General features: G+C 43.4%; 1 protein-coding gene across 1 annotated transcript in view; it reads left to right on the forward strand.

Annotated features, from left to right (window-relative positions):
* The window catches only part of atp10a (ATPase phospholipid transporting 10A), a 122,199-nt gene that overhangs the window by 51,351 nt on the left and 53,907 nt on the right, over positions 1 to 16,941 (forward strand). The window contains exons 10-12 of the mRNA XM_080735252.1: positions 134 to 541; positions 1,075 to 1,255; positions 15,430 to 15,533. Of these exons, the coding sequence (XP_080591378.1) occupies positions 134 to 541; positions 1,075 to 1,255; positions 15,430 to 15,533 (693 nt within the window). The remainder of the gene's footprint in view (positions 1 to 133; positions 542 to 1,074; positions 1,256 to 15,429; positions 15,534 to 16,941) is intronic.

Consider the following 16,941-nt stretch of genomic DNA (forward strand, 5'->3'; position numbering starts at 1 on the left):
GTCAACGACAAATACACAACTCAATTGTTAATCGCAATTATTTGAGTCAATTGTCATGTAAAATGTCATAATCGTGACAGGCCTAACTCTGACCCCGCTGTCCCTCGTTCTCTCTCCCACGCCAACCTTCCAGGTCCGCACGCGCTACGAGCTCAAGTCCCCCGTGAAGACCATCGAGGACTTCATCAAGCGCTTCACGCCCAGCCGGCTGACCTCGGGCTCCAACAGCAGCAGCTCGTCCAGCCTGGTCACCACCAGCCGCTCGTCCACCGTCCGCGGCGACCGCTCCACCAGCGCGCTGTCCTCCCCCTCGGCCGAGAGCACGCTCACCAAGCTGGCGGAGGAGGAGCGGCCCGCCGCTTTCAGTCCCGTCCCGCCGGCGTACGACGCCGGCAAGGCTTGGGGAGCGGCGGCGGCCGCGGCGCCGGTGGTGGCGGAGGAGGGTGAGCTCCGCTACGAGGCGGAGTCCCCCGACGAGGCGGCGCTGGTCTACGCGGCCCGGGCCTACAAGTGCTCCCTGGTGGGGCGGCTGCCCGACCAGGTAGGGGTTGGGCGATGTATGGTGATAAATGATGTCGTTGAGGCGATACAATGTTTCCATGATATGCCTTTTCAGAGATATTGTATTATTCGTATTATATATATATATATCGTGATGCAATGAAGGGAGGGAGCCTTATAAAAAATCCTGTTGTTGTTAATGCAGAGATTCATTGCAGAATTCATTTAAATCTGCATTTGTCTAAATCCGTAGTTCTCAAACTTAAAAATGTCAAGGTCTCCCCTTCATTTGTATACTGTCAGTCAGAGTTAAATACTTAAGGGTAAGGGTCAATTTAGACCTCCCAAAAGGAAACCAGAGAGTCCATGGACCCCCCTTGAGGACCACTGGTCTAAATGGTCTGTTACTCCATTATCTTGTTAACTTGTACCGTAGGTGGTTGTACTGTTAAGTAACTTGAAAAATAACCATAAAAAACAACATGAAAAAGAATCATGATATTGTATTGTGATAAAGCTTGGGGAAAATATGGTGACATTGTTTTTCTCCATCCGGCCCACCCCTACGACCAGGTGACCGTGGACCTCCCCCACCTGGGCAAGCTGACCTTCGAGCTGCTCCACACGCTGGGCTTCGACTCCACCCGCAAGCGCATGTCGGTGGTGGTGCGCCACCCGCTGACGGAGCAGATCACCGTCTACACCAAGGGGGCCGACTCCGCCATCATGGACCTCATCAGACCGCCCGCCACCGGTAAGCAACTTCTACCAGCTGATTACACGGCTTGGTTGAATGCTTCATTCTGATTGATCAATCGCTGAAATCAGCGGTGAATTATATCCGTATATAATGACCGCTCCGCTCTATAACAGACCGATGCCTAATCAAAGGCTCAGAGCACCTGCTGCACTCAGACTGCACTGCGTGGATTTAGTGCTGTATCCGACATGAGGGCCATGTAAACACACACACAGTGTCATTTACAACTAAACGTTGCTCTCAAGAATGTTTTTAAAATTATTTGAAGTGAGAAATAGACGATGCAGTAACAGAAAATGGATTCTATTTGATCAACACTTCCTTGCCGCCAAACCTTTAGTTGCAAGAATATACGACTCGTGAGCTCAGATCTGGAAAGAATCTTGAAATGTTTGTACATTTTCACTTGTAACGACACAACGATCAAAGTTTGAGTGTTGAACTTTGGTGGAAGCTTGGGTTGTGTAGCTACTGGTAGCTGGTCATTATATATGGGGGCGGCATAGCTCAGGGGTAGAGAAACTGGTATTAGAGCACGAAGGGTATAAATCCCGAAGGGTTCCCAGTTCGAATCCGGGCTCCCCCTGAGTTAATGTCGAAGGGTCCTTGGGCAAGACTCTGAACCCCTAATTGCCTCCGGTGAGTAGGTTGGTGCCTTGCATGGCTTCCTCCGCCATCGGTGTATGAATGTGTGTGTGAATGGGTGAATGTAATGCACAATCTATGTAAAGCGCTTTGGATTAAAAGCGCTATATAAATGCACCATTTACCATTTTATATAAGACCACATATTATCAATCCTCTTTATCTCTTGTTTTTGTGCTCTGTGAGCAAGAAACCGGAAGTAGTGACTCCATTCACTCCCATCGCAGGGTGAAAAAGGCCTCAAAATCACACTTCCAGCTACTTCTAGTCCTAGTACATATTTTGTGGAAATTGAAATGGCTGTATTCATGTTATATTACCCTTGACGGAAGTCCTCTTGTGAAATAAAAAATCGATACGTCATCCAATATCGGTGCAACGCAAGCAGTGACTGCCGCCAGTAAGAGAAATAGGCGGAAGGTAATTCCATACCAGGTCTCGTTTTTTATACCGCATGCAGTATATCCCTGCAAGACCCAAATTAATTTCTACTGGACAAATTTTTTTTTTAAAAATCAGATGATGTTGTAGGAGTCCTAATCACAGGAAAATGTATGTTTTTGTAAAGTTTTATAGCCATAAATCATAAATCATGCACTAATTTGCATTTTGGGGTTATTTTTCACAATATTAACATATGCACGTGTTCTAGACATTCTAATGATCACAAAAAAAAATATTACAGGCATTTTACTTTTAGTTTTAGCGAGGAATAGCTTCAGTTAAAAAGTGAGATGTTGTTCGTCCAGACGCTGGAATTTCAACTTCTCTGGGAGGTGTGAATGTCAGCCCCTGTGGGGGGTATTTATATGCAAATATCCTGGCCAATGACATTGTAATACTAAACAATAGGATTTAATGGTGATGTTAATGTGAAAAAAGAACAGGAAAACTAATTATAACATTTTTTAAAAATGATTTAAAAAATGTTACAAAAAGCAACACTGGGCCTTGCAGGGATATAGGCAGAATCCACTTTGTCCACAACATTGCACATGCAATAAGAGTGAATGGAATTGCTTTTTCCCGGTTCCCCGCTCACAGAGCACCGGAGCCAGCAACCGATAAAGATGATCGACAATACTTGGACTTATATCATTCAGATCGGGTACACATTATTGTGTATCATTATTTTATGCTTTAACTATTGAAAAAATAGCAGATATACAAGCTCACAGCGCGGCACCGAGTGCCGCGCTGCGAGCTTGTAGATCTGCTATTTTTGAAAAATCGTGACAATTTGAATTTTGACCCGATTCTATAAGTGTCTTTTGAATCCTTCTAAGATTTTTTGAAAAACCCTATGTTTCTATGTCAGCAATCTGGCTTAGCCATCGTCAAAGAAAAGGTCCTTTTCACTTAACTGGAGCTCAGTGAGTCTGTTCTTGAGAGACTACTATGTCAGTGGTTCTCAAACTTTTTCATTTGAAGGACCCTCAAAATGATATTTATTTGGCCACGGACCCCCATCTCAAAATATTTCGTTCCAGGGACCCCCCAGAAGCAAAATTTGAGCTACAGACATTCGCTTTAAAAATACATATATTCAAAGATTTGCACACACTTTCACGACTTTTTCAAAAATAGTAGATCTACAAGCTCGCAGCGCGGCACTCGGTGCCGTGCTGTGAGCTTGTATATCTGCTATTTTTCAACAGTTAAAGCATTCAATAATCCTAGGCCTAAATGGACTTATATCATGCCCGGGTAGCTGCTGTAGAACCCAAGGTTCCCAAAGTCCATTTTCTATTTCGTACATAATAAAAAGGAGGCAGGCGGGGGGAAATTGCAGTGACCAGAGAGGGATGAAATGCCAGTCGTCGGGATGGATGTGGATGCGGCTCAGAAGTAGCCGTAGCCCCTGTGCCCATGCGGTACACATACTAAGCGGGCTGAGCTCCCGTCGGGGTGCTGCCATGTTTCGTGGCGTTGACGACGTGGTCGTGACTCGTATTGCTGTCATAACTCGGCGGTAAAGGTGTCAGTGGCGTGCTATTTAACCCATTTAGGCCTAGGATTATTGAATGCTTTAACCGGTGGAAAAATAGCAGATATACAAGCTCACAGCGCGGCACCGAGTGCCGCGCTGCGAGCTTGTAGATCTGTTATTTTTTGAAAAAGTCGAGAAAATGTGTGCAAATCTTTGAATATATGTATTTTCAAAGCGAACGTTTGTAAGTCAAATTTTGCTTCTGGGGGGTCCCTGGAACTAAAGATTTTGAGATGGGGGGCCCGTGGCCAAATAAATATCATTTTGGGGGTCCTTCACATGAAAAGGTTTGAGCACCACTGACATAGTAGTCTCTCAAGAACAGACTAACTGAGCTCCAGTTAAGTGAAAAGGACCTTTTCTTTGACGATGACTATAGCCAGATTGCTGACATATAGAAACATAGGTTTTTTCAAAAAATCGCAGAAGGATTCAAAAGACACTCATAGAATCGGGTCAAAATTCAAATTTTCACGATTTTTCAAAAATAGCAGATCTACAAGCTCGCAGCGCGGCACTCGGTGCCGCGCTGTGAGCTTGTATATCTGCTGTTTTTCAATAGGTAAAACATAAAATAATGATACACAATAGTGTGTACCCGTTCTGAGCGGGTTAAGGAAGGTGATGACACCGCAGGGTGTGTCAACACCGTCTTATATGATGCGGTTTTGAAGCCTGTGTGTGTGTGTGCGCGCGCGCGCGCGTTTCCAACTCTGTTTCCCTCTCGGCAAGTCGGCCCATCTGCTGTCTGCAGACTTAATTCTCCACTGGGATTGATCTTGGCCTGGGACCAGCGCGGCTACAAATCACTGGATGTAATCTTCGTGTGGCACGGCGGCCTACACCTTAACAAATGGAAGAGTTTTTTTTTTCCAGTGGCACTGGCCATCCGCCAGTGATTAATTGTGTTCAGTTATGGCCGTGGCATTTCTTTTGTGTGTGTGTGTGTGTGTGTGCGAGTGTGTGCGTGTGTGTGTGGGAAGAAAACAGCGATGCCATGTTATGATGACCTTGGTTTCAAATGTTCCCTGGTGCTCTGGTCGGAGGGCAGCTTGCCCGGGCATACTTTGGGCTAGGGATGGGACGATATGACATTTTCACATCATAGATTATTGTGACAAAATAAATCACGATTTACGATATTATCATGATAATCAAAATCTATTATCTTGGGGCGGAACATTTGCCAAAAAATAGCAGATCTACAAGCTCGTAGATCGGCTATTTTTTGGCAAAGACATTGATAGAGTGAAAAAAAGACTGTATCAAGTACATATAATATTTTAAGTACCTTTTACCAATTATAGAGGGTTTAAGTGGTACCGGACATGCAGCTCTGCAAATAAAAGGTGAATTGATCCCAGTGCATGACGGAGGATGATAATCACGATAAATTAAATCTCCACGATACGATTATCGTGAGTGTTTTTTATCCCGCCGATAAACGATAATACCGCGTATCGTCCCATCCCTAGGTGTCGCCTGCTGAAAATGGTGTGGCAGGTGGAGCATAAATGAACCATAACTCTGGCCACGGGGGAAGCAAGCAGTGCCACGTTTCTCTCTTCACATTACCCGCCTGGAGTGCCCACCTCTCCCACTCACCTTTTCCGATGCTGTAAAAAAAAAAAAGAAAGAAAGAAAATTGACAAGGAGCTGCTCGTTATGTAAGAGGCCATGTTTTTAGAGCGGTTTCCCCCACCAAGGGACCCAAGAAAGACCTCTGTCCACGACGTTGCTCTGTCTGAAAAAAGAAATGAAAAAATACCTCCCTCTTACAATGTTGCTGCTGCTGTTGTTGTTCAAGCCTTATTCGTTATTCTTGAAGTTGTCGTTAACGGCGCGCTAATGGCAGAGGTGTAGCGGGGTCGTTAGGATTCGAGGCACGCAAAGGGCCATAGAGGCACTTTTCGCTAATGCTCTGTACACACAGTCACCAAACGCCTGTCCAGGAGTGCTTAGCAAGGACTGTCCTGGGTGGGGGGAGGGGAGGGGAGGGGAGGGGGGCATTGAAGGATTGCCACAACAACAAGAAAAGCTCACGGATGGAAATACGTTTTAGTGTTTTTCTTTTTTTCCTCCTTCTTCCAGGAACACACGGCAACAGAGCTGGTAATGTCTCTGGTAGCCACATGTTAGAACATCTGGGCACTATGCTGCACAACCGGAACATGTTAGAACATCTGGGCACTATGCTGCACAACCAGAACATGTTAGAACATCTGGGCACTGTGCTGCACAACCGGAACATGTTAGAACATCTGGGCACTGTGCTGCACAACCGGAACATGTTAGAACATCTGGGCACTGTGCTGCACAACCGGAACATGTTAGAACATCTGGGCACTGTGCTGCACAACCAGAACATGTTAGAACATCTGGGCACTGTGCTGCACAACCAGAACATGTTAGAACATCTGGGCACTATGCTGCACAACCAGAACATGTTAGAACATCTGGGCACTGTGCTGCACAACCAGAACATGTTAGAACATCTGGGCACTGTGCTGCACAACCAGAACATGTTAGAACATCTGGGCACTATGCTGCACAACCAGAACATGTTAGAACATCTGGGCACTGTGCTGCACAACCGGAACATGTTAGAACATCTGGGCACTATGCTGCACAACCAGAACATGTTAGAACATCTGGGCACTATGCTGCACAACCAGAACATGTTAGAACATCTGGGCACTGTGCTGCACAACCGGAACATGTTAGAACATCTGGGCACTATGCTGCACAACCGGAACATGTTAGAACATCTGGGCACTGTGCTGCACAACCGGAACATGTTAGAACATCTGGGCACTGTGCTGCACAACCAGAACATGTTAGAACATCTGGGCACTGTGCTGCACAACCAGAACATGTTAGAACATCTGGGCACTGTGCTGCACAACCAGAACATGTTAGAACATCTGGGCACTGTGCTGCACAACCGGAAGGACATGATGAGACCGGAATATCTTTCAAGGGTGTTTTGTTTAGGCTTCTTTTGAACAGTGGTATGATCCTTTAACTATTGAAAAATAGCTGATATACAAGCTCACAGCGCGGCACCGAGTGCCGCGCTGCGAGCTTGTAGATCTGCTATTTTTGAAAATGGTTAAAATTTGAATTTTGACCCGATTCTATAAGTGTCTTTTGAATCCTTCTGAGGTTTTTTGAAAAACCTATGTTTCTATGTCAGCAATCTGGCAAGCCATCGTCAAAGAAAAGGTCCTTTTCACTTAACTGGAGCTCAGTTAGTCTGTTCTTGAGAGACTACTATGTCAGAGGTTCTCAAAACTTTTCATGTGAAGGACCCCCAAACTGATATTTATTTGGCCACCGACCCCCATCTCAAAATATTTAGTTCCAGGGACCCCCCCCCCCCCCCCCCCCCAGAAGCAAAATTTGAGTTACAAACGTTCACTTAAAAAAATACATATATTCAAAGATTTTCACACATTTTCACGACTTTTCAAAAATAGCAGATGTACAAGCTCCGCGCTGCGAGCTTGTATATCTGCTATTTTTCAATAGTTAAAGCATTCAATAATCCTAGGCCTAAATGGGTTAACTAAGTAGATGTACTTAAAGGTGATACACCATGCATTTAAAAAGTATTTATGTCATATTGTTTATGTCCCAAAAACGTTTTTCAAAAGGTTTGAGGCTAAATTACCACTCCTGAAAAGAGAGCCTCTCTCATTTTTGAATGGCTCTCAGAGCATTTCAGCTGCAGTACCACCTTTGGCCTGAACTGCGCCACCCCCCCCCCCAAAATCCTTTTGAAAACAATTTTTTTTTTTTTTTACTTTTTTGAAAAAAAATATTTTTTTGACTTTTTTTTTTTTTTTATGACGTCACAATCGGCAGATGACGTCACAATCGGCAGCAAATCTGAACAGCCTGTTTTGAGAACCTGTGGGATACTTTTAACCTTCGCCTTCTCAAAACCAGAGAAAGACACATCGGTCAGAAATGGGACTTTGTGAGGATAGAAGGTGCTAGTGGGACCCCATAAAAAAGGTTTTAAAATAGGAAAAGTGAAATTTCATGGTGTATCACCTTTAAGTAAAATGTTTAGGTATTTGTTCTTCACTTGAGTATTTCCAATTTCCAATACTTTTACTTCTACTCCAACTCCACTACATCTCGGATCCAAATATTGTACTTTTACTCCACTACATTTATTCGAAAACTTTAGTTACTAGTTACTTTGCAGATATATGAATGATTATATTATAAAACATTCATTAATCCACTTTAGCCCTATTTTATACCGTGGCTATTTGAAAATGCCCCATCTACAAGCTCTCAAACACGTCGCGTCGCAGTTCTTAACACAACAAATGGCTTGGTGGTTACAACAGCCCATCATGTGTGGATAGGAGACTTGTTTCTGAAGCCTGGTTAGTGAGTTTGATTGAACAGGTGCCTCCGTTTTGTTCATTATAAACTGGGAGTTCATCTTTAGCAAGGCAGGCGTGGCAGAAATATGATTCCGTTAAATGCTATCCTCCTGCCTTGAATGAGCGCCTGTTCACAGCCATACATCACCAGGGAAAAGGCAATCCCTGCTTTTCTTTATATCTTCTTGGTGTGTTTTCCAGTCTAAGCGCAGTCCTGTTCTTTTGAGGAATCGTATTAGCTGCTTCTGGGCTGGTGCCTCGTGTGTCATATTTTTATTTTCTGTGTCTGAATCCTGTGCCTTTCTGTTTGGAGTTTGCATGACGGTGTGGAGTTTTTAAAAGGATCCCTGGCTAATACGACAAATATGCCTTAATACATTATAATTGTCCTCTATAACTACAATGTAAAATTAAAAACACCACAATTGTTTTATTTCTTCTAGAAATAGCTAATCTTTCATTCAATAGGGGAAATGCCTGTCGCAAGTTGATGATGGCATAAATGTCATGTGTGATCTATCCCTATGGAATTTATGACATGCATGTGCAAAAAAATAAATAAATATTGATTTGATGGTCATATTAACCATAGGAAGTATTACATTTGTTTTTATTTTCACATGCATGCCATAAATTCCATAGGGACAGATCACACATGACATTTATGCCATCATCAACTTGCGACGGGCATTTCCCCTATTGAATGAAAGATTAGCTATTTCTAGAAGAAATAAAATAATTTAGGTGTTTTTAATTTTACATTGTAGTTATAGAGGACAATTATAATGTATTAAGGCATATTTGTCATATTAGTCAGGGATCCCAGGGAAAAACATGCTGTAACGCTGGTCTCTATAATGCCTCCCCCTGGTCAGCCGGGGCGCCTGATGGAGGGGAAAGGAGCTGGTTGGAATAACGTGTTCCTTCCACACACCACGTCCAGCCGGGGAAACTACTGTACCCCCTGTCTGGTGAAAAGAAGCGGCTTGGGCTCCTCATGCATAGAAGGAAGCATGAGGTCAGTCCGTTGCTCTCCCCACGTTGGCAGAGGGAGTGTAGCGCCATTAGACCAGTGTTTCTCAACCACTGTGCCTGGGGACCTTTGGTGTGCCCCTGAGAAGGGTCAAGTGTGCCCCTTGAAACTGCTTGAAAGCCAGTATTGTATTTATCATTTTAAAAATGATTTAAACTAGTGAAAACAGCCGATCTACAAGCACACAACTGCGAGGCGTTGTGTGCTTGTAGATCTGCCGTTTTCACTACTGTGCGACAGCCTTGTATGATGAAGCAGGGCTTTACTTTGCGAAGAAACGTACAAATTTGAAACTTGGAGATGCATGGTTTCTCCCCGACAGCGATGATATTTACACCCCCGTATTATTATGTTGGTGTGCCCATTGATTCTTGGGACATGAAAAGTGTACCCATGCAGAAAAAAAGGTTGAGAAACACTGCATTAGACAATTGACACCAGGTGAAAAAAAATGGGTTTCAAAAATCGTGGGATAAAAATGTAAGGGGAAACAAAGTTCACTTGAAATTCACGGCACAGCGCTCTCTAGAACTGTGAGGTGGAGGAGACGATGGCTCATTTGGGAGCCGTTCTTCTCACCCCCACCCCCAATAAGCCCCACCCGGTGCTCTGCCATGTGCCTCGCCCCGTGTCTGCTCGCGTGGCCGGCTGGCTGGGTGTGTCTTTCCACAGACAGCTCTGTGTTGCCATTTGGTGAGAGCAGGCCAGTCAGAGTGCAGCGCAGAGCGGGAGCCTTCTTCATAACACACGGCACCTCCACAATGGCCCCATTGAGTGCAGCGCGCTAGCGAGGAAGTACGGCCCACTCCGTGTCACTCTAATAACAGCACACACGAAGGTGCTGCGGGCGAACAGACGGACGCGAGGCGTCCCCGGGGGGATTGGGTGTGTCTTTGAAGTGCGTCTGTCTGTGCATTATGTCAGTGTGTTTATGTCCCGGGGTGGGTGGGTGACTGAAGCTATTTGTCATGATGTAACTGCAGGTCTACTCCGCTCTGCTCAGCCACCAGGCACACACATTGAATCAGCGTTTGTTTTTATTTAAAGGCAAACGTGCATGCCGCCACTGTCAGCATTCACAATGATTCCAGATGGTTACATTTAAAGACCCAGTGAAATGAATAATGTTTTTCACACTTTTAGAGCTTATCCGTAGTAATCATATTATGGGCATTCCTAACACTAGATGCCAAAAAGAATTGAAAATAAACCATTTTGTGTATTTTTTTTTTATATCAAAGGTCCCTAAATAGGCCATTCTTAATTATTTCCTGTGAACAGAAACGTGTGGCGTGATGACATAGACAGACCTTTTGAATATAAATGAACCTTTGATTACATTCATCTGTTTAATCATTGCTGGCATTCCTCCAAACACAGCTGTTTTTTGAATCTCATTCAAGATGACGTCCAAACTATGTATTGCTCATTGTAAACTTAATGAATGAAAATATGTATCTGTAAACATTATAGGTTAGAATAATAAGCAACTTCGTAACAAACATTCTTTCTGTACAAGAGGCATCCTGGTCGTGTCTCTGCCTTAACAAAACATTAGGCATCACATGACTCAGATTTTACCTTCCATCGCCTGAGGGGCTGGTCCCTTCTGATTGGTTCAGAAACACACAGGCTTGCGTTTCAGACTGAAACTTAAAAATAAAATGCCCAAAATAGCCATTTCACTGGGTCTTTAAATTTGGTGACATAATGAACAGCGGGACGGAATTGTGGGATACTTGTCTCAGACATGGCGGGTGGGTTTGGCCAGAGGTTCGACTGATCGTCCATTAACGGGAAGGTCCTGGATTTGATCCCTGCCAAGCACTCTGAACTTTAGGTATTACATTTAATGTGACTCGGAGCATGTAGTTCGGCTATGTTCACAATGTTCGCCTCTTGCTTACTTAAAGGGCCTACACCATGAATTTTCATTTTTCCAATTTTTATGTATTTTCTTGGTGTCCCACCAGCAACTTCTATCCTCACAAAGTCCTATTTCTGACCATTGTGTCTTTCTCAGTTTATGGGCAGATCTATGTTAGCATGTCTCAGAACGGTCCTGATTGTGAAATGTCAGATTTGTGATGTCACAAGGCCTGAGAAGGAGGCAGGAGGAGCTGGGAGAGGGTTGGGGAGGGGTGGGCAGGCCTGAGAAGGAGGCAGGAGGAGCTGGGAGAGGGTTGGGGAGGGGTGGGCAGGCCTGCTGAGCAGGAGGTGGGGAGGAGTGTGGGGCCAAATCTGGCTCAATAGCGCAGTCCTCCCACTCAGGACAAGGTGGTACTGCAGCTGAAAATGCTCTGAAAGCCAGGCAGAAATGACAGGGGCTCTGTATTCAGGAGTGGTAATTTAGCCTCAAACCTTTTCAAAAACGTTTTTGGGACACAAACAGTGTTATATAAATTATTTTTAAATGCATGGTGTAGGACCTTTAACAGTTCTGCTGCCGTTGACAATCCTCACCGTCATTGAAAGGGTTAAAATCATGGTGCCGTTGTCCGTTGACGGTGAGGACTGTCAATCTTACTGTATTTACTGTAAAAGTATAATACAGTCCGTCGCTCCGGTCCCGCCCGCATCGGTAATGTCCGCGATTTGTTTAAAACGCACGTTGGGCGTGCACGCGAAGTGAAGCTCCACCATAGTAAATCCATTGAGAGGCCCATAAAGAGACTTCATTTATTCAAAAAGAGACATTTTGAGCCAAAGGGTGGCCTGATTACTGTACAAAATTCACTCGGCTGGGCGCAGCCATGTTTCTCTTTGGACCCACACTGTCATGTGACTAGATGACGTAATCGTTGCCGTCAAGTGATAATCAAAAAAACAAAAACAACCCCCTTCCGGCCCTTCAAAATAATAGCGGCGGCCTGCGGAGAAAGCGGCGCGGCACCAAGCATCCCTTCAGATTAAAAGGCAGTAGATGTGTTAATATTTAACAGTTTGGCCAGTTTGGTATTAAAACTGTCTTGAAAGTCCTTAAATTGTGAATTTATAAATGTGCAGATACCCTGTATACACTTATACTGTATGTGTAAATTACATTAAACTAAACTAATCATCTGGGGACCCCACACAGTCTGAGAACCACTGTGTTAAACGATATGTTAATTTCAAAGATGAGATATCTGCTTTCATATTTCTCTGGCTGGAGTTATTCAGATACTCTTTCCACTGTCCAAAGTAGTTGCACTGACTTACGGTAGGTGCGGTATGTGAGTTATGCTGTTGGGCCTCCTAGCGGTCCTGGCAGCCATTTGTCAAAACCCAGAGCTCACGGTGTCCACGGAAGTAGTTTTTATGAGCCGACAGGGTAAAGGCTCTCCGACACAAGCTACTGAACATCATCTATTATTCAGGGCAAAATTATCAGCGCTGATGTGAAAAGGTTGAGACATAATTTATAATGATGCATTACAAAGTAGGGTAAGTGTTCCCTTGTTATGAATGCAATTATATCTTGACCCCTTCTTTTTTTCCTTTTCTTTTTTAGGCCACATTTACCAAATTGTTTTGCCTTGTGTTAACGTGTTTGGGGTTGATTTGTGCTTTTGAGTTGAAGTAAGCACTAAGGCTAAGCAGTGCACAGGGTGGAGTTTTATTTGTGTGATGGACGCGCTGAGCAGGTGTGTTAAGTGCGTTTTTTAAACCATTTAGAACGGGTACACATTATAGTGTATTATTATTTTATGCTTTAACTATTGATAATTTGAATTTTGACCCGATTCTATTAAGTGTCTTTTGAATCCTTCTAAGATTTTTTGAAAAACCTATGTTTCTATGTCAGCAATCTGGCCAGCCATCGTCAAAGAAAAGCTCATTTTCACTTAACTGGAGCTCAGTTAGTCTGTTCTTGAGAGACTACTATGTCAGTGGTTCTCAAACCTTTTCATGTGAAGGACCCCCAAACTGATATCTATTTGGCCACGGACCCCCATCTCAAAATATTTTGTTCCACGGACCCCCAAAAGCAAAGATTAGATTTTGGTCTATTCTGCATCTACAGCTTAACTAGTTCACAGCCAAATCGCCTTCCATCGCCATTTTGAGGAGGGTGAGGCAGCCAGATCGCCAAACGTCGCCTTGGGGATCATTTTCTGATCATTTTGGTATTTTTTTGACATTTTTTGATCTATAAATGACCTTTCTAGCTTAATTTTAGTCTAAAGTTACATATTCGAAGGAAGTGACATCATCGATGACGTAACCCGGAAGTCGTTCGGCCATAACATAGAATGGGCCTTTTTACAGCATTGAATGTTGACGTTTTTCTTATCAAACTTTACCATATTTAGACCGATTTTCATTCGGAAAAAAATGGCTGGACTGACAGATTGGTCACTCAAGAGCAAAAACGAGTGTAAATGGCGTGCGCACGACGTTCGGATCGTGTTTTATAGCTCCCGTTCGGCGGACCGGGAGACATAATGGCCGCCAATGGGCGCCGCCATTATGGGTCTACTGCTGTCCACTCGCTAGTCCAGACTCTAGGAGATTATCGTTGGGCACACTCTAGTGGATAGTACTAGTACTACATTCTACAACAATATGATCCCTGTTGGGTTAGATTAAAGCTAACTTGGAAATTAATAAAATTCCTGGCAGTATAGGCGCACAAGCCTATTGTAAATGGCTGGGAGAGAGTTAAGGCCACAGACTCGTTGGGAAACACGCGGTCGCGCGAATGAGGTCGAGTTTGTTTTAGGTCGAGTTTTCCTGTATTCATTGTTGAGCTTGTAGATTGGCTATTTTCGCTAATAAGAATCTGGCCCCCGTGTGTTTCCTTTCTCCCAGGCACTTCAAAAGTAGCCAAAAACAAACAACATTCTCTATTCCATCAAAATCCATCAAAACAGTATTTTGAATTGCGTTCAAGGTGACTTTTTATTTCCTGTGATGTGGAAATCTGCATCGTGACAGAAAGTTGAAAATGAACCAGGAACTCGTTGAAGCGTTCCTTCTTTTTTGCTCGATTTGGTCCAGACACAGCAACGAAGGGGAGCGAACGTGAAAAGGGTGGAGGCAGCCAGGGGCGTCACAAGGGGTAGGAAAGTGGGACTGAGTTACTGGGGCCCAAGGTGGAGGGGCCCTAATAACTTCGGTGCCGCGCTGTGAGCTTGTATATCTGCTATTTTTGAAAAGTTTGAACATTTTGAAAATGTGTGAAAATCTTTGAATATATGTATTTTTCTAAAGCGAACATTTCTAACTCAAATTTTGCTTATGGGGGTCCCTGGAACTAAATATTTTGAGATCGGGGTCCGTTTCTTGCACACATTTTCCTGATTTTTCAAAAATAGCAGATATACAAGCTTGCAGCGCGGCACTCGGTGCCGCGCTGCGAGCTTGTAGATCTGCTATTTTTCAATAGTTAACATTCATGGGGGGGGGGCCCGCAGTGAATCCTTGTACCCAGGGCCCAGAATTTGGTGTGACGCCCCTGGAGGCAGCAGCATGTGGCTCAGTTTAGGTGTGAAAGACAGATGGCCTTCATAAGCCTCTTGGAAGAATCTTCTGGTGTGAAAATCTGGTGAATCGTGGTTTGTCTGTTTTTCCCTGACAAGATGGAGAATGTACTAGTCTTGGTCCTTATACCAGGGGTCTGCAACAGGGGGTCCTCAGAGTTACTACTGGCTGGGGGTCCTCCAAATCTTTGTGTGATAGAAACTTTTTTTTCCTCCTTTTTTATATTAACCACTTGAACCCTAGCGTCCATATTCGGAAAAGTGTAGCCAAAAATAGCCGATCTACAAGCGAGGCGTTGTGAGCTTGTAGATCGGCTATTTTTGGCAAAGTGGTTTGATGTAGAGGGGAAAAAGAGCAGACCAATTTTTGCCAAGTACAGAGTGAAAGGTCAAGTTTATTAAGTATTGACGCTTCAAGTGGTTAAATATCTGCAAACACAAATTGACATGAATCCAAAATACACTGATAATCGTGCTGTCAAGCAATGAAACAATATGGAATCTATGAAAAGCTTGTGGGGGTCCCTGCTTCATCTCTCTCTCTCAACTAATAAGGGGTCCTTGGCCTGAAAACGTTGAAGCCCCCTGCCTTATACGTCTGTGCGTTTCTTTCTCTCTTTATTTCTCACCAGATAACTCCAAAGGGAAACGGCAACGGAAGGTCCTCTACAAGACCCAGAACTACCTGAACCTGTATGCTGCTGATGGCCTGCGCACACTGTGCATTGCCAAAAAGGTAACACAGAATTAGGGGTGTAACGATATAGTAACTGTATCGAAATATAGTTTTTAACTTAAATAATCAAAGTATATCGAAATGAAAACAGCTAAAATCGAATCGTATCATTTTATTTTGTATTGTATCGAATCGACAGTGCAAAGAATCAATTGTATCGTTACTACCTACTTGTGCATTGTATTTAGCATTTTTAAGAAGAAAAAATGAAAAAGTGGGGTTTATTTACTTTTCCTTTCCATATAGCTATGGAAAGCTATAAATGTGTGTAATCTCTGGATTCATGTCAAGGTGCAGGTTTGTCAATATACAATGTCCATGTATTTGGCAGATAATCACTGTGTTTACTTATTTATATCCATAATAATACATGTTTCCCTTAGAAACATGCACTATTGACACCTTTCACACAGATTTAATTTCTTTGCTAAATAGTTACTATATCGATTTTAAATCATTGAATCGTATCGTATCGCCATGAATGAACAAATATCGTCCATGTATCGTATCGTCAACCATGTATCGTGATATGTATCGAATCGCTATTAAATGCATCGTTACACCCCTACACAGAACGGTACCAGCTAGGGGTGGGCGATATGGTGATAATTATCGTTGTAGACGATACAATGTCTCCACGATATGCCTTTCCAGAGATATCGTATATATCGTGATACAATGAGGGAGCCTTGTAAAAAAATCCTGTTTATTTGTTAATACAGAGATTCATTGCAGAATTCATTTAAACCTGCATTTTGGTCTAAATCAGTAGTTCTCAAACGTTAAAATGTCAAGGTCTCCACTTAACTCTGACAGTATACAAATGAAACCATTTGTATACTGTCAGAGTTACATACTTGTAAAGTTCAATTTAGACCTCCCAAAAGGAACCCAGAGAGTCTAGTTTTGTCAAGTAAAAATCGTGTATATCGTGATACGGCTTGGGAAAATATTGTGATATTGTATTTTTCCATATCGTACCAGCCCTCAAGGACGGCTTGACAAATGTCCTATTCACAGCCAAATTCCCTCAGTGTTAATTTAGCTCTCAAGAGTTAGTCTAAATCTGACACATGAGGATGTTTACCATCTACTGGTTTTTATTTTGGACCCAAAAATACGTGCAGGGTGGTGATGATTATTTGTATCTCTGCAGTGGTTAGTTGGCTATAGGGTGTTTTCACAAAGCCTGGCTTCGCATGATGACATGGAGCACGCCTTCCAAAGTGACATTCTTTGTGACTCAGCCCACAATCTGTGCCACTTTCCAAGGCTGCTAATTTATACTCTCAACACAACAGCCAGGCTCATTATATCCCTTTTTTGCATACCCTAGCCTAGTGTAAAAGCTCATGTGATAAAACGCCATCTCAAGGTCTCACATGCTCCTATAGACTGCTGCGTTATT

The sequence above is a fragment of the Nannobrachium achirus genome, assembly GCF_963921795.1.
Source record: "Nannobrachium achirus genome assembly, chromosome: 1".
Lineage (NCBI taxonomy): Eukaryota > Metazoa > Chordata > Actinopteri > Myctophiformes > Myctophidae > Nannobrachium > Nannobrachium achirus.